The sequence below is a fragment of the Bos grunniens genome, chromosome 3 (genome assembly GCF_055505025.1).
Source record: "Bos grunniens cultivar Pamir isolate PY7600 chromosome 3, Bosgru_T2T1.0, whole genome shotgun sequence".
NCBI classification, from domain to species: domain Eukaryota; kingdom Metazoa; phylum Chordata; class Mammalia; order Artiodactyla; family Bovidae; genus Bos; species Bos grunniens.
The window spans coordinates 112,916,740-112,940,496 of NC_141167.1; the positions used below are offsets into that span (position 1 = coordinate 112,916,740).

Consider the following 23,757-nt stretch of genomic DNA (forward strand, 5'->3'; position numbering starts at 1 on the left):
TTACTGTGATTATACAAATTTTATTTGAATCTCCTTTTAAACATCTCAGTCCTTTCCCCTATTCCATATAGCCAGAGCTTCGGTCCTGGTTAATAGCCGATTGCCAATGAGGGAAAAATCTTGCATTCTTGAAGTTTCACTCTAGTTAGCTCTTCTCAGATCCATAGGAGATTGATAAGAGTGGTTACAATGATCACTAGCCAAGTTGCTGTCCGAGCTACTTCAGAGGAGGAGGCTGAAAGAGTAAGAAAATGCAAGACATTTAGGTGTCCTGATTAATTTGTTGAGAAGGGGAAGGGGTGCTGAACATTGGCATGGGAGCTTCTATAGCAAGGGAATGTATTTCCTTTCTGAATCCAGACACAGTGTCCCCTGCACATCCTTTTCCCCAGATGAGCAAGAGCTCAACCTCCCAGATGTAAAGTAGAAAGAACACAGAAATCCTTTCAATATTACTGGTTTAGCTGAGTCCTGTACATGAAGATTATCTTGGCATGTCTGTGGGCCTAGAAAAGAATCATTCTCCTACACTGGACAGCAGTTAAGTAGGGCAGACCTTCAAGTGCAGTAGTTCATATGTATGCTAAGTTTAGGGGAGAAAGGTTTGCCTGTTTATCCACACTACCAACCATCAGTACCAACTCAGTGGGGAAGGAAAAAAAAAAAAAAGGAAACTAAGAGATATAGAAGTATAAAGCAAGGGAGAGGAGGAGAGGAGAGTGATAAAGTGTGGAAGGGCAATTAAGGATGCTCTTCTAGGATAATTTAGGTAGCTGAAAAGTAACAAGATGGGCTTAGACCTTCAAAAAAGAAATGTATTATTGCTTTCATCCTCTCTGTGAATGGGCAGTCACTTTCATTCTATAAAGAACAAGGACTGTGTCTCTTCCTTTTTCTGGATCTCAGGATATGGTGTTGATGTAAAGGTGATTTTAGAACCACTCAGCCAACTGGTGGTCTCATGGTCAGACACCAAAGTCTTATATTGGATCTTCGGTGGTGGAAAAGCAGGGCGTATCATGAAAGACTAGAAGAGACATGACCACTTGGTTGGGAAGAACACAGAACTTATAGTTTCTATAGTTCATGTATGGGAGCAGAGGCAAAGAAATCAGTGTAGGTGAGCAGAGTAGACTGGGTCCAGGAAGACCATGGAAGAGCCATGTTCCCAGGAGCAACGATCCCTAGTGACTGGGTGTGAAAAGGATCTCAGGTAAATGTTGGCACCACAGGTATGAGTTATTCTGGAGAGATTTATACACCAGGGCTTGGGGATGTGATTTCAGGGGTGTGAAGAGTACAGGGCCTAGAATGCTGAAGAGAGTGATTCAAATTTATCAAGTGGCCCCCCAAATCCCTAGAGTCTCTATAATTAAAAGGACTTGGTGGATCTAATTTAACTACCACTCACTGAAGGCTTCTTAGATACTGTGGTAGGTAGTTACCTGTATTGTCTAATTTAATTCTCAGAACAGTACACGATAAGAACTATTATTTTGTCTTATTTAAGAAGGACATGACTTGGAGAAGCTAAGTCACTTGTTTAGCTAATAAGTAATAGTCACAGGATTAATCCCAGGTGTGATTGATTCCAAAATCTATAATTGTAGCTACCCCACAATGGGACCTGTGTAGGCTTGAGAGAGAGCCAGGAGTGATGCTCTATTGAGTGGGGCCTCCCAGGAGATAGAGAAATCTGAAACATGAAACCCAGAGTTTGCCTTTCCAACTTTATCAAGGGGCATACACCTGGGGAAGAGCAGAAAATCTCAGTCTTTAGGCCAGGTTCTCTTGCTCACCACTCGTTCCCACTCATGTTCATCCACTTGGCCCTTCTTTCTTTTGCTCCTCACTCCTGATTAACCATTTCTTGGCCCTTCTTTCCTTTGCTGTCTACCAGAAACACCTTTATGTTGCTGCACAACAGTATCTGGACTGTTCCTCTACTTGCCTTTTTCCTCCCTACTCACCTTGAAATCTCAGATTATCCTGCAAGGACCCTGCCCTCAGATTCCAGGACCATGCACTTATTAAAGCAGGGAAGGAAAAGGGGACATGAGAGCCCTTTGCAGGTGAGGACACTGAGCTCCACAAAGGTGAGGGAAGCTTGCTGGGAGACCATGTCAGAGACACAAGAGAACCCAAGTCTACCACACCTCACTAGTTCCTTTGGGATTCTCCATCAAACTCTATGACAAGTGGATGGAAAAGATCCCTACACTTTTCTTCATTCAAGAGAAAACTAGTTACCCTGTGCCCACCTCAGGTCCCTTGGCAGTGTCTCTTACCTTGTTCACAGGGTGAAGTGAAGTTGATTGTGCTGTTTTGGCTGCTTACAGGATTGCTGACTTGGCAGGTATAAGACTTTGAGTAGTTTTGTGGCGTGTGGACCACTTGAAGCACACTGCCCTGTAGCTGTTTTGGAAAGGACCCTGATTCCCAATACCAAGTGTAGTCTACAGATTGGTCCTGGATCACACAGGATAGCGTCAGGTTGCAGTTGTTCATTTCCCATGGCTTCTCGACTGTTATGACAGGCTTCTGTACAGGGTCTGAAGATGAAGATGTTATAAGATGAGACAATAGGTTTATGCATTTATGAAGCTTTTATGCTGGGAGGTTTTAGCCAACAAAGGGCAAAGGGAGGTCCTGAGGAGCAGCCATGGAGAAGAGGGCCCTGTAGAGGGAGCTAGTGAGCAGCTTTGACCTCTGTAGGCTTCAAAGGGAAAGAGCTACTCCTTGGCGTGAAGCTAAACTGGATCCAGAAGAGGGAGCCAGTTACCCAGAAACAAAATGGAGTTATGCCCATCTGTGGGCCAGAAAGAACAGCAGAGTTTTAGCACAGAGATCAGCTAGAGTTGAACTTGATATCCCAACTGGCTGAGCTACTCAGGGCCCCTTCTCTAGAAATGACCCACACTTGGCACCTTAGCCCATCAGTCAATCTTTCAAGAGTTCTTGGGCTCAGACACAGTGAGAGTCCTGGGGTAAGAGATACTGCTCTACACCTTTCCTGAACTCTGGCAGAACTACAGAGAACCTCATGGACCTCCTGGTGCAAGCTGGTAGTGATGAATTGCATCTGTTAACTTTGGTATCTCAGTGCCTGCTACAGAGCAGGTATTTTGATGAAAGGGAAAGGTGAATGGATGTAGGGATGGATGTGTGTAGGGATGAAGCAGTTATGCAATAGAAAAGACAAAATACTGACTTTACAGTGAGACAAGCTTGGGTCCTGGACTTGACTCTGAGAGAGTGGCTCTGAGAGGCAAGACAACTAACCCTCTGAACTCCTTCTCAAATGTAAAATGTAAAATGACCCTACTTCATAGCACAATGTTAGTAAGATACAGTGCCATCATCTATGAGTAAGTGCTTTTGCTGGGTGTGATGTATGCATGTTGAAGGTCACAGCATCATCACTGATTTCATTCTGCAGGCAGATGGGTTGAGATGTAATCCCATCATATGCTCCTTCCTTGACTAGGACTGCTTTACCTGAAATCCTCTGAGGTCTTTTCCTTCTGGTCAAGGGTAAAACACCTACAGAATCAATGCAGCTCAGAAGTCATAGGATTAAAATGTAGCAGAGAATTGACCCAATCAGAGCTGACTTCTGAGTTGTAGGTCTGTGAGGGGCAATGGAAGCTCTACCAATCTGACCTCCTGAACTCTAGTTCCATCTCCTCCATGAAACCTTATCACATTGCTGGACTCCTCTTGCATACTTTACATGAGCAGTATTCATATGCTTACTCATTTCCTATGGTCTGGCCTCAAGTCTTATAAACCTTCCGCATTTCCCATAGTAAGCAGATCAGCCCTGAGCACTCCAGAGCCAGATGGAGCAATCTGGTTCCAAGACGCCCCCTTTGAGCTTTAGAAATTCCTGAGCTGGACAGAAGGATGATCCTTCCACTAATCGCATCCTCAGAGCCTTATCCAGAGGCAAGTGTACTAAAGCCACATAAGCTTATGGCTTGTAGGATATTCAGAAATTTTGTAAGTTGGTTGTGAAATGAAACCGATAGCAGTTTACAGTTGGCTGTGATGGGAATATTTGCCACAAAATCTGGTAAATGATGTATATTTCAGATTTTTTTTTTTTTTTTGAAAATCACTGTAGGAACCTTTGAATATTTCCTGTTGCTAGTACATCTTGCAATTTTAGGACATATGATATGCAGGAAGTGAGCAAGAATGCGATTCTAGCCTCTTAGACCAGGGACCATCATGACCCATGTTAGTGGGACATGAATATATACAATTTCTTCATTCTTTGCAGCATTTTAGCATTTTTAAGGCTCCTCACCAGACACAAAATCTTCTGGCACATTTTTTTTTTTGGTTATAATTTTATTATTTTTGACTGTACCATGTGGCATGTGGGGTCTTTGTTCCTCAACCAGGAATTGAACTCAACACGCCCCCTGCAGTGGAAATATAGAGTCTTAACCACTGGACCACAAGGGAAGTTCCAGCATTTTAAAAGTGTTTTCACTTTCATTATCTACTTTGATTCTCATAACATCCTAAAAAGATATAATTATCCTCACAATATGATGAGGAACGCAAGGATCTGAGGGGCACATCTCCCTTGGATGTCTGCCCAGCCCTCCTCCTCTAATAATTGACAATCTCCCCAAGAACCAAGTTTCTGCCTTATAAGATGACTCTTTGGACCATAAGAGTTTAAATCACATACCTGAACCAAGATGGGCTAGTCAATTTCTCTTTCTTGAGAATTTAAACTAAGAGATATGAAAGCCTAGAGAGAGATAGTCTGTACTGGCAGGGATCCACTTTCACACTAAAGATTCCAGTGGCTAGAGGCTCTAGACTGGGGCAGGGTCTCATTCTTCCTCATCTTCAGTCATTTTCAACTCTTCTAAACTTCTTTCATTGCTTTAAGAAGTCATAGCTTAAAAAAAAAAAAAATCTCCTCTTTTCTAAAGGTATATCAAGTTGGCCTCCATTACTTGCCATCAACAGAATCTTACCTAATGGGACAGAGATGTCAAGATCTATCTCCAAGGTCACACAGCCAGTAAGTGTGGTCCAGTGGTTAAGAATCTGCCTGCCAATGCAGGGGACATGGGTTCCATCCCTAGTCTGGAAAGATCTCACATACTGCAGAGCAACTAAGCCCATGCATTACAACTACTGAAGCCCACACATCCTAGGGCCAGCAAGCTGCAGCTACTAAAGCCCACATGCCTAGAACCCATGCTCCGCAACCAGAGACCACCACATTGAGAAGCCCATGCACTGCAACAAAGAGTAACCCCCACTTGCCACAATTCAAGAAAGTCTGCGTGGAGCAATGAAGACCCAGTACAACCAAAAAATCAGTTAAAAAAGAAGAACTCAGAACTTATTTGGATTGACCACAAGAGAACATGAAGAGAATAGAGAGGAAACCATCTTTATTGTCTCCTTCCTCTTCAAATCTTAGACTCTCTAATGTCAGAAGAGGTTTTAAATGTCCCAAAGTTATCTACTTTGGGGTCTGCTGGCCCAGACTCACTTCCAAGTGGAACTGGCTCCAGGAGAAATGGATTAAGCCTGTCCTGAGGTTTTTTTCTCCCCCTCCCATGGAGAGTCCCCAGAATCACCAGGAAGCTTTCCAGTGATCTGTCTGGGTCCCCAGAGTGGGGACTAGCCCTTTGGTTACCCTAACTCACCAAGCACCATTAGTGAGATCTTCCATTCCTCCTCGTCTCCATTGTCCTTCAGCACCCTCAGGAGGTAAGTACTGCTGTCTTCCTTCTGGATATTGCGGATGTGCAGTGCGCCACTTTTAGGATCAAGCTTGGCCCTGTCCTTAAATTTAGTATTGAAGTACATAGGCTCATCAAATTCCCACTCTACAATCTTCTGGTCAGTAGTATAAAACCAGGTGAGTGACTTGTGGTTCTTCGGCAGATTGGAGATGTGTAGAGTCACATTGTCGCCAGGGATTGCATATTTTGAATGGCCTGCCAATGAAAGTCAGAATGAGTGAGACCCATTTTAGAGAAAGCAGAGCTGCCCAGTAGCCCAAAGCCTGGGCTGGTGGAACAAGGAAGAAGGGAGAGATTTTTGTTTGGGAGGAGAGAGTATGATCTTTATCAGAGGACCTGACCCCTGATAGGGAATTCAGTGAAAGCTAGAGCTTGAGAAGTGGGCATGGGGATAGGCAACGTGCTTATAATCCATCTAATTCTACCCTAGATGATAAAGAAAAGGGACACTGAGCTGGCCCTGCCTCCCTTCCTTACTCTCATACCAGAACATTTTCAAATAAAATTATAAGTCACATTTCCCCTCTGTGCTTGTGTTCCCTGTGACTCAATTTAGTTCCCTAGCAGTGGCTTCCCAGTTGGCATTAGTGGCAGCTAGAATACACCTGCCAATGCAGCAGACACAAGAGACACGAGTTCGATCCCTGGGTTGGAAGACCCCCTGGAATAGGAAATGGCAAACCACTCCAGTATTCTTGTCTGGAAACTTCCATGGACAGAGGAGCCTAGCGGATCCATGCGGCTGCAAAGAGTCAGACATGGCTGAACAACGGAGCACACACAGCACTAGGCAAGAAGTAAAGGAGACACAAGATTTGAAATGAAGGGGAACGAGAGTTATTCAGTGACAAAGTATTATAGAAGAGTGAGCATTTTACTAAAAAAAATATCGTGCTATTTTTCTGGCTTTTGTGATCTTTGTATTTGTCAGCTTTTTAAAAACTTGTGACACATTGGGACTTCTGTTCTCATTCTAACTACATTTATTTTTGTTCCTATTTGTATTTACAGTTCTATTCTTTTTCTCGTGAGAGCACCCCAAATTGTATAAGCCTCAGTTCTAAAAGACCTGATTTCATGAAGGCAAGAAGAAAAGGATGATAGCCAGAAAATAAAGATGAAGGGAGGTCTGCTGACTCTTTTGTGAATGAAAGAAATCTATGTATAAATGTATAGACTGAGAAAGAGCAGTGAGTGCTCAGTCACTTCAGTCATGTCTGATTCTTTGCAACCCTATGGACTGTAGCCCACCAGGCTCTTCTGTCCATGGGGATTCTCCAGGCAAGAATATTGGAGTTGACATGCACTTCTTTAGGAGATCTTCCCGACCCAGGGATCAAACCCGTGTCTCTTATGTTTCTTGCATTGAGAAATAGCAGTAGAAAGAAGCTAATAGGAGAGGAAAGAGGAAATAAATCTCTATCACTCTTACCTCATGTACTGATACACAAAACCTCACATTGCTTAGCATTGTATTTACACCTACTTTTTGGGTTGGCCAAAAAGTTCATTTAGGTTTTCCCATAGGCTGTTACTTTCCACATGTCTATCATTTACAAAAACATTCTTTTGAATAAAAATTAAAAATACCTATGTCCCCAGGTCTTTCAAGTTCCTAGTCATTAATCCTTCCAACTATCCACTGAACAGTTAGTTATGGAGCATTTAACCTATGCCTGTTTCATTCACAGACACATGTAGGCATTAATTTCCACAGTGCTTCTGATTGGTCCATCCTATACTCTATAATCTCTGTGACATAATCAATCAGTCCAAACAATGCTGGGAGCCAGCACGGGAGTTCCCACCCATGACAAGGTCATGCAGGAGAGCTCTGACAGGCAAGGCGAGTCCAGGGCTCAAGGGCCCCCCTGGTCTGCCTGAGCGTCTACCCCCAAACCAGAATCTGTCTGTTTTATTATTTCATGATTTTCACCAACTCTTCTGACATTAACGGGGGGCTATCCCCGACCACCTTTCCCTGAAGAAAATTAACTTAGAGCTCTAGTTAATAATTTTCCTGGGCATAATAGGAGTGTTTCAATTCAAACCCCTCTGATGACTTTCTAGCTTGCCTGACAGGTTTGTTTGGACTCCTGCAGCTACGCATGTGATTGTTCACAGCCTCCCAACCATGAGAGGCATGGGACCCTTAAGATATTCTAACAATGCAGAGCTTCTCAGAGAGTTAAAATTGTTAGAATAGAACTAGTAGAGGATTTCTTTGTTGAGCTAATGCTTGCTGCCAAGTTTCCATATCCCTTACCTACTGTGTCCCTGGGAGTGTATTGATTAATATAGTTGGTATATAGAAATGTAAGTAGTAGCTTTAATGTTTGTAACCTTTGACCCTGGAGTTAATTCTTTTCTTGTTATAACCCATCACACTTTTGCCCTATAGGAATGCAACTTTATCTAATGCTTTCAGAGGGTGGCGCCTGACTTCAGAATAATCACCTTTACAGAAAAATAAGTTTTCTGAAGAAAGGGTCATAAAATGTTAACAAGCCTTCTGGCCAGAAGGTGATGTAAATCACCTAAAGCTTTTGCATATGATAAGTTTGCAGAAAGAAAGCCTGGCTTCGATAAGGATCAAGGACTGCTGACCTTGCATGACTCTACCCCTCCCCCCCATTATCCTCTATGCACAACTTAAGGTATAAAAACTACTTTGGAAAATAAAGTGTGGGCCATGCTCATCAAGCTTGGTCTCCCCATGTCGTTCTTTCTCTTTCCTTTTCCTTTTCAGGCTGATTCCCTGGAGTGCAGGGGCCCTCTGCCTTCACTTTCCTGCTTGGGCTTCTAAGACCCACTCGAGAAGGTGCCTAAGGTGGGGCACATTCAGCTATTCGAGAGGACGCCTGCGGCCTACGTGAACAGAGCAAGTCCCATGCTGGGGCTTTATTGGCTTTCTGCATAAACCAAGGAATATCAGCCTCTTTTCTCTCCTCTATTTTCTTAACTGCAAATATCTTTCCTTATCTCTTTCTCTATTTCTCTCAGTCGCTGACGCCGTCCTCCCGAGGGAACCCCTGATCCAGCCGGGGCAGGACCCCGGCAAAACAACAATATTTGAACAATGACTACATGCCAGGTCATGTGCTAGGCTCCAACACCAGCAATGTAGACTGTCTCTCACCTCTTAGACCATACATTCTCTTTAGGATTTCAAAATTACTGGACATGTATTCTAGACTTGTTCTCATTCCATTGCTTGTTTCCATATGAATTAATAAAAGTGGTGATAATAGACAGCCTAGGTCAGTGTTTTTCAGCCTTGGCACTATTGACATTTTGGGCCGGAGAATTCCTTGTGCAGAGATGTCTTTGTGTATTGTAAGATGTGTAGTAGCCTCCCTGGCCTCAGCTCACTAGATGCCAGTAACATCATTCCAGTTGTGATCTTCAAAAATGTCTCCAGACAATGCCAAATGCTCCCGGGGAGGCAAAAATCTTACCACCTTCATTCTGGTTGAAAACTGTTGGCTTAGGCATCCTTGGTAGACTTTCCATTGAGTCTCAAAAATATGCTGAAGAATATAACACAACCCACAATTAACCACTTTATTTCTAAGTAGGAAGTCACCGCCATCTACCAGGATGGCTTTTTTTTTTTTTTTAATCATTACTCATACGTGGTAAAGGAAGGGGGAAGGAAAGCTGCAACATCCTGTTCATGCCTATATCTTAAAACTCATATCATATTAAAGTAATCCATTTAATACCGATTACTTGCCTTTATCACCAGACTCGGAGAAGGCAATGGCACCCTACTCCAGTACTTTTGCCTGGAAAATCCCTAGAAGCTTTCTAAAGACAGAAAATGAGTCTTATGAATTAAACTCATTTCCATTGTAGTATGATAGTTAAGAACATGGGCTCTGGAATTAGACTATTCAAATCCTGACCCTGTCACTTATTAGCCGTGTAACTGCGAACATTTTACCTGACCTCTCTGCCTTCATTTTAGTTTATCTTACAGAGTTTGTGATGGTGAAGTTCATGTATCAAGTTTACTGAGTTAAAGGATGCCCAGATAGCTGGTAAAACACTTTCTGGATGGTCTGTAAGGTTTTTTCTAGCAAAGATTAGCATTTGAATCGGTAATTCAAATTTGACTGGGTAAAGAAGATCACCCTCACCAATGTGGGTGAGCATCATCCAACCTGCTGAGTCCCAGAATTGGACTAAAAAGAAAGAATAAAAGCAAATTTCTTTCTGCTGTGAGCTGGGGTATTCCATCTTCTCCTACCCTTGAACATCACTGTCCCTGGTCCTTGGACCTTAGGACTTGAACTACAACCTAGACCACTGGCTTCCCTGAAGCCTCTTTGTGGAAGGATGAATGAAGTTGAATCTACTGAGAATGAAGATTACAGAGTGTATAAACTAAAATTGTGAGTCTATATATTCTCAGATCTGTGGATTTCTATTGAAACTACACAAGTAACTTTCTTGGCCTTCATCTTACAGATGGCAGATCATGGGACTTCTCCAGAGAAGTACAGAATATGGATTATGCTTCCATAACCATGTGTGTGTGCTAAGTCACTTCAGTCATGTCTGACTCTGTGTGACCTCATGGACTGTAGCCCTCCAGGCGCCTCTGTCCCTGTCTATTCTCCAGGCAAGAATACTAGAGTGGATTGCCATTCCCTTCTCCAGGGTATCTTCCCGACCCAGGGATCAAACTGACATCTCTTATGTCTGACCTGCTATGGCAGGCGAGTTCTTTACAACTAGCACCACCTGGGAAACTGTGTGAGACTCATTCTATATATTTGTATATACCCCATTGATTCTTTTTCTCTAAAGAACCCTGACCCAGAGTAACACAAATAAAATGCTTAGGATATAATTTGATTAATTCAAATAATCAATACACATAAAATACTTAGTATAATACTTGGAAGATTCAGTTCAGTTCAGTCGCTCAGTTGTGTCTGACTCTCTGCGACCCCATGAATCGCAGCACACCAGGTCTCCCTGTCCATCACCAACTCCTGGAGTTCATTCAAACTCATGTCCATCGAGTTGGTGATGCCATCCAGCCATCTCATCCTCTGTTGTCCCCTTCTCCTCCTGCCCCCAATCCTTCCCAGCATTCAGGGTCTTTTCCAATGAGTCAACTCTTCTCATGAGGTGGCCAAAGTACTGGAGTTTCAGCTTTAGCATCAGTCCTTCCAATGAATATTCAGGACTGATCTCCTTTAGGATGGACTGGTTGGATCTCCTTGCAGTCCAAGGGACTCTCAAGAGTCTTCTCCAACACCACAGTTCAAAAGCATCAATTCTTCAGCACTTAGCTTTCTTCACAGTCCAACTTTCACATCCATACATGACCACTGGAAAAACCATAGCCTTGACTAGACTGACCTTTGTTGGCAAAGTAATGTCTCTGCTTTTTAATATGTTATCTAGGTTGGTCATAACTTTTGGTTAGTAGATAATAAATGTCATGTATTGATTATTATTATTACCTACATTACTTTTGTATCCATAAATTCTATACTATGTATAAATTATTGAGATGTTTAACACCTGCCATTGAACTCATTTTATTGTGCCAAAACAGTGGTAAAATAAGGACTAGAACTTTTTTAGGAACGAATGCCTATCTGTGAATCTGAAAGTGTAGAATGTGGTGGAAGGGGGCAAAAAAAAAAAAAAAAAAAAATTGCAGCAACTCCTGTAGAGGTTTTTACTTATAAGCTAAATCTAGTAAAATACATAAGCATGCACAAAAGACAAACAAACCAGGTCTTTGGTTAGGACATGTGATGATAAGAAAGAGTCCCCAGCACCATGGTAAGACCAGAGAACTTACCTGAAACTTCCTTGGGCAAAGAAAAATGGGAATGAACTCAATAAGGAATAAAGAATACAGGGCATATAGACTGAAGTTATGATTCAGACTCAGTTATAATATACATTATTTATCCATGTGAAAATGAAGTCTGCTTTATAATAATAAAGCAGGGAACATTTCATGCAAAGACAGGCACAATAAAGGACAGAAATGGTATGGTCCTAACAGAAGCAGAAGATATTGAGAAGAGGTGCCAAGAACACTCAGAAGAACTATACAAAAAAGGTCTTAATGACCCAGATAACCACAATGGTGTGATCACTCATCTAGAGCCAGAATTCTGGAATGCGAAGTCAAGTGGGCTTAGGAAGCATGACTTAGAACAAAGCTAGTGGAGGCAATAGAATTCCAGTTGAGCTAACCCTAAAAGATGATGCTGTGAAAGTGCTGCACTCAATACACCAGCAAATTTGGAAAACTCAGCAGTGGCCACCGGACTGGAAAATGTCAGTTTTCATCCCAATCCCAAAGAAAGGCAATGTCAAAGAATGTTTGAACTATGGCACAATTGCACTCATCTCACACGACTTGCAAAGTAATGCTCAAAATTCTCGAAGGGAGGCTTCAACAGTATGTGAACCAAGAACTTCCAGATATTCAAGCTGGATTTAGAAAAGACAAAGGAACCAGAGATCAAATTGCCAACATCTATTGGATCATAGAAAAAGCAAGAGAATTCCAGAAAAACATCTACTTCTGCTTTATTGACTACACCAAAGCCTTGACTGTGTGGATCACAAAAAACTGTGGAAAATTCTGAAAGAGATGGGAATACCAGACCACCTTACCTGCTTTCTGAGAAACCTGTATGCAGATCAAGAAGCAACAGTTAGAACTGGACGTGAAACAATGAACTGGTTCAAAATTGAGAAAGGAGTACATCAAAGTTGTATATTGTCACCCTGCTTATTTAACTTATATGCAGAGTACATCATGAGAAATGCCGGGCTGGATGAAACCCAAGTAGGAATCAAGATTGCCAGGAGAAATATCAATAACCTCATATATGCAGATGATACCACTGTTATGGCAGAAAACGAAGAGAAACTGAAGAGCCTCTTGATGAAAGTGAAAGAGGAGAATGAAAAAGTTGGCTTAAAACTCAACACTCAAAAAACTAAGACCATGGCATCTAATCCCATCACTTCATGGCAAATAGATGGGGAAAAAATGGAAAAAATGTTTCTTGGGCTCCAAAATCATTGCAGATGGTGACTGCAGCCATGAAATTAAAAGACGCTTGCTCCTTGGAAGAAAAGCTATGACAAACCTAGACAGTATATTAAAAAGCAGAGACATCGCTTTTCCGACAGACTTCCGTCTAGTCAAAGCTATGGTTTTTCCAGTAGTTCAAAGCTATAGTTTTTCCAGTAGTCAAGTATGAATATGAGAGTTGGACCATAAAGAAGGCTGAGTGATGAATAATTGATGCTTTTGAATGGTGGTGCTGTAGAAGACTCTTGAGAGTCCCTTGGACCACAGGGAGATCAAACCAGCCAATCCTAAAGGAAATCAACCCTGAATATTCATTGGAAGGACTGATGCTGAAGCTGAAACTCCAGTACTTTGGCCACCTGATGCAAAGAGCTGATTCTTGGAAAAGACCCTAATGCTGGGAAAGATTGAAGGCAGGAAGAGAAGGGGATGACAGAGGATGAGGTGATTGGATGGCATCATTGACTCAAAGGACATGAGTTTGAGCAACCTCCAAGAGTTGGTGAAGGACAGGGAAGCCTGGCATGCTGCAGTCCATGGGGTCACAAAGAGTCAGACATGACTGAGCGACTGAACTGAATTTACAACATTAAGATCTTGTTTGTCCAGGATATCCCCAACACATTCCAAAGAACTTCAAACTAAAGTGTGAGGAGGAGGGAGAAGCTATAACAGAGTCACTGAAATTGTGAACATTTCAAAGGTGAACACCATGTCTTACTCAATTTTGAATCCCCAGAATACTTGGTCCACATTTATTGTTTAGTATAGACTGGATGGGACAAAAATCCATACATAAGTGTTTCCATTCATCTCCTCATAACCTCCAAGTAGTCATATTTTTATCCCACTTAGCTTCCTTTTGCTTGGTATGTGTGTGTGTTAGTTGCTCAGTCATGTCTGACTCTTTGCAGGCTCTTCTGTCCATGGGATTTTCCAGGCAAGAATACTGGAATGGGTTGCTGTTTCCTCCTCCAGGGGATCTTCTTGACCCAGAGATCAAACCTGTGTCTCTGCATTGCAGGTGGATTCTTTATCACTGGGCCATCTAGGAAGCCCTCCTCTTGCTTATTTCTTAAGATTTGTTTGACCTTTATGAGGAACCACTCAAGTTGGTTTAGAAAATAGAGGTTCTATAACATTATGGCTCAACAGAATGAGAATCTCTGAGCTGCAGAGGAATGGAATAGTTTGAGAAGACTGAAGAGGGCAGATAAGTGTATGATAGGAAGTATTGCTATAGCTTATAAATTGGATTCCTTTTAACATCTTTTGAGAGACTTCAGGTAGAAATTTGAGTTATTTTTAATTACCTATGAACAATGAACTGTGTTTCTTAAGTATCATAATGTGCCCACCTGGGCCAGTGTAGCAGCCCTGTCTTATGGTTGTGTGTGTGAGTCACTTAGTTGTGTCCAACTCTCTGTAACCCCATGGATTGTAGCCTGCCAGGCTCCTCTGTCAATGGTATTCCCAAGCAAGAATATTGGAGTCAGTAGACATTCCCTTCTTTAGGGGATCTTCCTGTCCCAGGGATTGAACCTGGGACTCCAGCACTGCAGGCAGATTCTCTACCATCTGAGGCACCAGGGAAGTCTTATGGTTGGGTCCTGGATAAAAGGATAAAAGATGACTATTATGACATATACAGCAGAGGAGCAGTGAAGAAGCTGCCCAGAAAGTTATTTCTCAAAAGAACAACATAAAAGAGAGCTTAGTCTATCATTCATGGTTTTAGACATCTACAAATCAATGAAAAGCAGCTAAGAGAAACCTTGAAATAAAAACCCAGCAGCCTCAAATGGGCTGAGACTCATGCTTGAGAATAGCAAAGGAAAAGTGAGTTTTGGGGAAAGGATATGAAAAAAGAAAGAATATAGGTATACATATAGCTTCCCTGGTAGCTCAGCTGGTAAAGAATCCACCTGCAATGTGGGAGACCTGGGTTTGATCCCTGAGTTGGGAAAATTCCCTGGAGAAGGGAAAGGCTACCCACTCCAGTATTCTGGCCTGGAGAATTCCATGGGTTGTATAGTCCATGGGGTTGCAAAGAGTTGGACACGACTGAGCAACTTTCACTTTCACTTTCATATGTATAGCAGAATCACTTCACTGTACACCTGAAGCTAACACAATATTGTAAATCAACTATACTCCAATATAAAATAAAAATTAATTTAAAAAGGAGAAGTAAGTTTTGTTATGAAATGTCTAATGAAAGTGTGGCCTTAAAAAGCCACATAAAGATAGAAACAGTAGAAAGAATACTTGATTAACCATTAAAAAATGGAAAAAATTCTACTCTTCTAAAAGGATCCTATAATCCAATCACAAGTTGAATAAAGATGCATTAATATTACTATTATAATATAGATTGCAAAAATTAACATACAGACATTGTAGTGCAATTTGAGATATCAAAGTGGTGGTTTAGTCTATTACAGAGGATTTTCTAGTAAATTCAGATAAATTCATTGATATTTTCCTTTTATTGTTGTTATTGTTCAGTCACTCAGTCATGTCTGACTCTTTGCGACCCCATGGACTGCAGCACTCCAGGCTTCCCTGTCCTTTACCATCTCCCAGAGCTTGTTCAAACTCATGTCCATTGAGTTGGTGATGCCATCAAACCATATTGTCCTCTGTCATCCCCTTCTTCTCCTGCTTTCCATCTTTCCCAGCATCAGGGTCTTTTCTAATAAGTCAGCCCTTTGCATTAAGTGGCCAAAGTATTGGAGTTTCAGCTTTAGCATCAGTCCTTCCAATGAATATTCAGGGTTGATTTCTTTTAGGATTGACTGGTTTGATCTCCTTGCAGTCCAAGGGACTCTCAAGAGTCTTCTCCAGCACCACAGTTCAAAAGCATTGGTCCTTCAGTGCTCAGCTTTCTTTATAGTCCAACTCTCACATCCATACATGACCACTGGAAAAACCATAGCTTTGACTAGATGGATTTTTGTCAGCAAAGTAATGTCTCTGCTTTTTAACATGGTTTGTCATAGCTTTTATTCCAAGGAGCAAGCTCTTTTAATATCATGACTGCAGTTACTATCTTCAGTGATTTTGGAGCTCAAGAAGATAAAGTTCGTCACTTTTTCCATTTTTTCCCCATCTATTTGCCATAAATAGATGGGACCAGATGTCATGATCTTAGTTTTTTGAATGTTGAATTTTAAGCCAGTTTTTCACTTTCCCCTTTTCCCTTCATCACGTGGCTCTTTAACTCCTCTTTGCTTTCTGCCATAAGGGTGGTGTCATCAGCATATCTGAGGTTATTTATATTTCTCCCAGCAATCTTGATTCCTGCTTGTGCTTCATCCAGCCAAGCATTTCACATGATGTACTTTGCATATAAGTTAAATAAGCAGGGTGACAGTATATAGTCTTGACGTATTCTTTTCTCAATTTTGAACCAGTCCATTGTTCCATGTCCATTTCTAACTGTTGCCTCTTGACCTGCATACAGGTTTCTCAGGAAGCAGGTAAGGTGATCTGGTGTTCCTATCTCCTTAACAGTTTTCCAAAGTTTATTGTGATCCACACAGTCAAAGGTTGTGTCAATGAACCATAGTCAATGAAGCAAAAGTAGATGTTTTTCTGGAATTCTCTTGCTTTTTCTATGATCCAATGAATGTTGGCAATTTGATCTTTGGTTCCTCTGCCTTTTTAAAATCCAGCTTGAATATCTGGAAATTCTCGGTTCACATACTGTTGAAGCCTCCCTTCGAGAATTTTGAGCATTACTTTGCTAGTGTGTGAGATGAATACAATGGTGTGGTAGTTCAAACATTTTTTGGCATTGCCTTTCTTTGGGACTGGAAGAAAAACACCTTTTCCAGTCCTGAGGCCACTAATGAGTTTTCCAAATTTGCTTGCATATTGAGTGCAGCACTCTCACAGCATCATCTTTCAGGATTTGAAATAGCTCAGCTCAAATTCCATTACTTCCACTAGCTTTGTTTGTAGTGATGCTTCCTAAGGTCCACTTGACTTCACACTCCAGGATGTCTGGCTCTAGATGAGTGATCACACCATCATGGTTTTTCTGGATCATTAAGATATTTTTTGTATAGTTCCTCTGTGTATTTTTTGCCACCTCTTCTTAATATCTTTTGCCTCTGTTAGGTCCATACCATTTCTGTACTTTATTTTGGCCATCTTTGCCAAATGAAATGTTCCCTTGATATCTCTAATTTTCTTGAAGAGATCTCTAGTCTCTCCTATTCTATTGTTTTCCTCTATTTCTTTACTTTGATCACTTTAGGAAGGGTTTCATGTTTCTCCTTGCTATTCTTTGGAACTCTGCATTCAGATGGGTGTATCTTTCCTTTTCTCCTTTGCCTTTCAGTTCTCTTCTTTTCACAGCTTTTTGTAAGGCCTCCTCAGACAACCATTTTGCATTGTTGCATTTCTTTTTCTTGGAGATGGTTTTGATCACCACCTCCTGTACAATGTTATGAACCTCCATCCATAGTTCCTCAGGCACTCTGTCTATCAGATCTAATCCCTTGAATATATTTGTCACTTCCACTGTACAATTGCAAGGGATTTAATTTAGGTCATACCTGCATGGCCTGGTAATTTTCCCTACTTTCTTCAACTTACTTCTGAATTTTGCAATAAGGATTTCATGATCTAAGCCACAGTCAGCTCCCAGTCTTGTTTTTGCTGATTGTATAGAGCTTCTTCATCTTCAGCTACAAATAATATAATCATTCTGATTTCAATATTGACCATCTGGTGATGTCCGTGTGTAGAGTTGTCTCTTGTGTTGTTGGAAGAAGGTGTTTGTTATGAGCAGTCTGTTCTTTTGGCAGAACTCTGTTGGATTTCTCCCTGCTTCATTTTGTACTCCAAAGCTAAACTTGCCTGCCTCTTCAGGTATCTCTTGACTTCCTACATATATATATATATATATATATATATATATATATATATATATATATATTTCTTTTTATAATATATTTATTTTTTTTAGTTTTTAAAGTAAATTGAAAAATATTTTTATTTGCCTTTTAACAATTCCATATTTTATTAGATAGAAAACTACTTAAAGTACTACTTTGATTTAATTCTAACAATAAGTAGTTGTTCATGTATCTGAATGCTTAGGATAAAGTAACTGTATTTATGTGCAGTTTATAAATGAGGCAGACCTTTCCTATGCTTACGCATGTTTCTTGTCTATAGAAAAGTAAAACTGAAATGGTATGGGGGAGGGGAATCAGATCAAAAGAAGTAGTAATTTCATACAAAAAAGTCTACCCAGGGAGAAGAAGGAAGTGCTAAAGGGGAAATTCTAAAGCAAGTTATGTCATTTCTCGTAAAATTTTAAGAACCAAAAGAGATGTTTTAAAGATACTGACATGGAGTTATGTGCAACTCTTTAGTGAGACAAACTGTTCAGCAAACCTGTACAAACCTTTCAGGGAAGCAATTTGGCAATAGACATCAAGAGTTCAGATGTGTGTCATGGGGGCAAGACGAAGAATGCAGTGCTGTTTCCTGAGATGGGAAGTCTCATGAATTTAATTGGCCAGATGACAGTGACCAAATGCATAGTGAGGAAGCCCTAGGTTTGTGGAGGCTTATTACACAGCAATAGATAGCTGGAACAAAGATGAGGAGTTAGATTTTGGAAATGTGTTTGAAGATGTTTAAAAAGCAGAGATTCAGTTCTGTGGCCCAGGAGAGAGCACTGGGCTTTGGAATTTCCTTATGATATTCCTGGCTCTTATCTATCTCAAATTGTATGTGGTCACAATCACAGAGCATTTTCACATTCTTTATTTCATTGATCTTAATAATAAACCCTTGAAAAAATGGGGAGCGTATCATTATACCCATAATAGAGTTGAGAAAATTGAGACTCAGGAAGCTTTTACAATTTATAGGAAACCCCATGGCTTAGAACTCAGAACATAGGTCTTAAAGCAATTATCCTCCAATTGATAATAAAATTAAGAAAAAAGAAGATAAGTCTTCTGATTCCCAGAAAAGGCTATTTCTACTGCACTTTGTTGTGCTAGAGGGAGACAGGGAAGATGCCTGCCAGTGAGGAGTGGGCCCAGAGATCAGAGAGCTGAGAAACTCAAGTCTGAGGAGGGCCAAAGGAGGAGATTTAAAAAATACTTCTCAAATTTCTCCACAAAAACATCCATTACTGGGAAAGAAACAATAATGATACCCCCAGGAAGATCTGGACAGATAGCCTGAAAGGAAGTTCTTTGATGTCATTCATTCATAGGATTAACAATTATTTATTGAGCCCATGCCACGTGTTAGGCCCTGTATTAGGTTCAGCAATGGACAAGGTCCCTGCGGTCACAGAGCTCCAGAAAACAGACAACCAAGCAGTTCACCAATCATAACCTGGAACCTGAGGCTTCTAGGAGGAAGTGACACAAGAATGGGCGGAGCTGGAGAGGGGGCATGCAGGACATTTCAGGCAGAAGGAAAGGCATGTATATTGGCCTAGAGGCAGGAGAGAAAGCACCTCCTCCAAGGCAAACAGCAAAGTTAAATTCAGATGAAATGTGGTTATGGGGTGTTGTTTTATCACTCAGTCATGTCCAACTCTTTTGTGACCCCATGGACTGTTGTCCACCAGGCTCCTGAGCCCTTGAGTTTTCCCAGGCAAGAATCCTGGAGTAGGTTGCCATTTCCTTCTCCAGGGGATCTTCCTGACCCAGGGATTGAGCCCACATCTCCTGCATTGGCAGGTGGGTTTTTTGTAAAACCACTGTGCCACCAGGCTTTGGGATGAGGGAATCATAAACCGAAGATAAAAGAACTATCTGTAGGCATACTCTGGACATGAAGAGATTTAGACACAATGGCCTCATGTCTAAAGAAAGTGCTGAAATAGCCCGCTTCTCTTGGCATTTCTATCTTCCCCAACTATTGGATGAATACTTCATACCAGCCCCTACTCCCAAGATCATATTAGTGATCTATGAGTTGAGTAAGCCCCATGGAGCTCTCACATAGCAACAAGCAGCCTGAAGATATCTTGTCTCTAGACTTAGTGTAGGGGAGCAGAATGTGCCACACTAATATACGTCTCTTTGGCATATTAATTGTTTTAAGCTGGTTGTTTTCTAAGGAAATAGCAGACATGGTAAACATTCTGAAAACCTTGTACGAGTTACCCTTTCGTAAGAAACATTTATATTTGTAAGGGAAATCTCCGTTAATAAAGGTGTCTCCCTTTCTGTACCAGAAGAGGAGGAGGACCAAATCTCTAGAAACTCTTATCAGTGGAGAAGGCACTAACTTAAATCTGCCTAACAAACTTACCCTTATTTGCTGTGCTTTTCCTGATAACCTCCCAGAACTGTCACCCTCAACATTCTCTTTCGTCTTCAGCAGAGGATGGTACTTAAGATGAGGGCTTCAGCCATTTTAGCGAGTTACTTGGTTTTTCTGGGTTTCACCCATGTACACAATATTAAACTCTGATTTTCTCTTGTTAGCTTATCTCATGTCAATTTAATTCTTACACCAGTCAGAGATCCTAGAAGGGCAGAGAAAATTTTCTTCCTCCCCCAAAGCCAGTCATAAACCAGATCCAATATTCTGCCACCCTGAGAGGCCTTGCATTAGTAGCCAACAGGATTTCCTTTAAGTATTGCTATCTCATCTGCCTCAGAATCACATACTATCATAATTTTAAAATGCTATTTTGTTTCCCATGCTCAAACTCACTTTTACTCATTTTTTCCATAGTAGTGAACATTAAAGCACCTTTAATGAAAAAGACATAAATATTTATTAGGGGAAATAGCGAGAAAGGCAATAGCTTAGTTCTCAGTTCTCAGCTGACCTAGGAAGACAGGTAGTGGAGGGCTGGACAACTGTAACAGGAAAAGGAAAGTTGCCACACAGGGGATCAGAACACAACCATGGCAGGATGAACCTTAACTCTTAATCAGATGTTCCAGGGTTTCCCTGCTACTGAGGCCTCTGCTCAGACTCTCACTCAGTGACCCTAGACAGAGCCATCCTTCCCAAGTTTCCTTTCCCACAATTTTGATTTCTCTCTGGAGCAATGACATTATTTACTTTTGCTCATGAAACAACTCCTTGCATAGACAGAGGTCTCAAAGAATGCCTCAAGGATCACGGCACCCCTGAGCCTACAATGTGGCAGCTACCCATGCAGCTTTCTGTTATTTGTTATGCAAAGAGACTTCACAGATGACAAACCATAGCAGTAAATGTGAGAGGACTACTTCTCCATCTCACCAAAGTTCTATTTTTGTTGCTTCCCCTTGAGAAAAGAGATGGAGCCTGATTTTCCAAAGCTTAAGGAAGAATCCCCAACCCCGCTGCCAGGATGCAAATCCTTGCTGCCTGGAACCACTACTCCACTTCAGGTGGAGACACGCCCTGTATTCCCTTTTCCATCTGACTGGGCCTCCAGTGCACAGTTACAGGCAGACAATCTGTGGAAAGTACCTTGTATGCTGATTGCCAGGAACAAGTGAGGCAGCAGTAGAATTTCCAGAGTCAGAGACCACTCCCGCCTTCTGGAGCACATACTCCTCTTCTCCAGAACTTTACGGGAACTCTGGACACAGACCAGAGCCAAGCCAGAAAGAGACCAAAGGCACCTTTAATTCAAGGCTTAAGGTTAGACGTCTCCACCCAGAAACTCATGGGTGGGGCCTGGGGACCAAAAACAGGAAGCCCCATCGCTTTTTTTTTTTTTTAATTAAACCACTAAGAAACTAAGAACAGACTTGCGGATATGGTGGCAGAGGGAGAGGGTGGGACAAATTGAGAGAGTAGCTCTGAAACACCCATTTGCCGGGGTCCGGCCCCGGTGGATCCAGGGAATTCGAAGTGGGGACGGCGTCGGCGAGGATCAGGAAACAATTGCTTAATTAAACGTTAATTAAGGATATAAAGAGTAATAGAATGAGGATAGCTCAGTGAGGAAATTCAGTGGAGAAAAGAGGCTGAATAATTCAGCCAGAAGATAAGAGAAAGAACGACATGGTGAGACCAAGTTTCAGTGAACAAGGCTCGCACTTTAATTTCCAAAGTAGTTTTTATACCTTAAGTTATGCATAGAGGATAATGGGGGAAGGGGTAGAGTCATGCAGTAAGCCAGGCTTTCTTCCTGCAAACTTATCATATGCAAAAGTTTAGGTGATTTGCATCATCTTCTGGGCCGGAGGCCTTTTTCTCTAAAGGTGATTATTCTAAAGTCAGGCGCCAGCCTCCAAAAAGCATTAGATAAAGTTGCATTCCTACAGAGCAAAGGTGTGGTGGGGTATAACAAGAAAAAGAATTAACTCAAGGGTCCCAGGTTACAAACATTAAAGCTACTATTTCCACCAATTATATTAATCAATACACTGCCAGGGACACAGCAGGTAAGGGATATGGAGACTTAGCAGCAAACATTGGCCCAACAAGTGAAAATCCCTTCACCAATACAATTTCTAATCAATCTTTTAACTGCTCAAAGGAATCTGTATTTAGACAGTTTAGAACATCTCATGCCTCTCACAGTTTGGAGGCTCTGAGCAATCACATGTGGCCGGAAAAACCTATTCAGGCAGGCTAGAGGACTTCCAAGGGAGTTTGTAGGTTGAAACACTGTCACACCCAGGAATTATTAACTGGAGCTGTAAGCTAACTCTTTTTTCAGAGAGGTAGTGGGGGACAGCCCCCCGTAAAGTCAGAGGTGTAGGTGAAAGCACAAAGCAGAAAGTAGGCAGACTCTGGTTTTGGGGGTAGATTGCTAGAGAATTTCCAGGGAGACTCCTGAGGCTTGATCCCGCCTTTGCGTATGCCAAGCCTCCTTCCTCATGACCTTTGCCAGGGGCGGAGCTCGCTCCCCGCACCCATTACCATATGTAAAACTAGACAGTTGGTGGACATTTTCAGTATGACTCAGGGAGCAAATGACAACCTAGAGGGGTGGGATGGGGTGAGAGGTGGGAGGGAGGGCCACGAGGGTGGAAATATACATATACATGTAGCTGGTTCATGTTGATATATGGCGGAAATGAACACAATGTTGTAACGCAATTATCCTTCAATTTAAAATAAATTTAAATTAAAAAAAAAAACAATTTTGTTTGAATGTGTGTTAGTTTTCTTTTCTGGTGAGAGGATCCATAGATTCCAATGGTTTTCAGAGGGATTGGTACTCAGGAAAGGTTAAAGACCCCTGATAGTGAATATCTGCTTTTGGTTTCCCAGCCAGGAAACACCCTGATTAACCAGAGTACCCACCCAAGGGGATTTCTGACCTGAGCCAACTCTAAATCACGTGAGGAGTAGAAAGTAGATCATGTGTGGCATAGGCTGGTTGCACAAAATGTGGGAAATCAGACCTACACAGTTTGAGTACTGGTCTCCCCCACCCACACCCAGGCTCTTCCTGCCTTTTGGGTAAGTTCACTATTTAAACCTTTACATTGGCCTACCCACTGAACATTAGTATTATTATTATTAACCTATATTCAAATATTGTATTACTAACCTATTATCAAAGGTTATTTGACCCAAATGAATGTATTCTGCACCCTTGTGGTCAAAGAGTTTCAGGCCCATCCCTCTTGAATCTAAATGAATTAGTCGCCCACCCAGGACACTTTGAAGACCCATAAGGAAAGTCACAGTCCCTGATATACCATATTTGTAGCAATTTCAGACTGGGGACATTTCTGATTTTCAACATGGAGATGACCAATAAAAACACCACTCTCCTCAATCTGTGAACTCCTGTCTTGGAAGTAGTTACCCTCCCCAAAATATCAGCATGGGGAAATGAAGTCAGCTCACTACTGGAAACTGCGTATGACACCCTATTTACCTGATCATATTGGAGCCCTGTGAGGTGAGGAAACAGGTATTACTACTTGTATTTTA

The 23,757-nt window shown here is 41.6% G+C and overlaps 1 protein-coding gene across 1 annotated transcript; it reads right to left on the reverse strand.

Annotated features, from left to right (window-relative positions):
* On the reverse strand, positions 1 to 21,722 carry CD48 (CD48 molecule). Its single transcript, XM_086394545.1, has 4 exons — positions 21,328 to 21,722; positions 5,685 to 5,978; positions 2,289 to 2,552; positions 1 to 235 (listed from the first exon to the last, which is right to left on the reverse strand). The coding sequence occupies exons 1-4, from the start codon at positions 21,407 to 21,409 to the stop codon at positions 156 to 158; spliced, it is 720 nt and encodes a 239-aa protein (XP_086250671.1). The 5' UTR covers positions 21,410 to 21,722; the 3' UTR covers positions 1 to 155.
* Between the last annotated feature and the right edge of the window lie 2,035 nt (positions 21,723 to 23,757).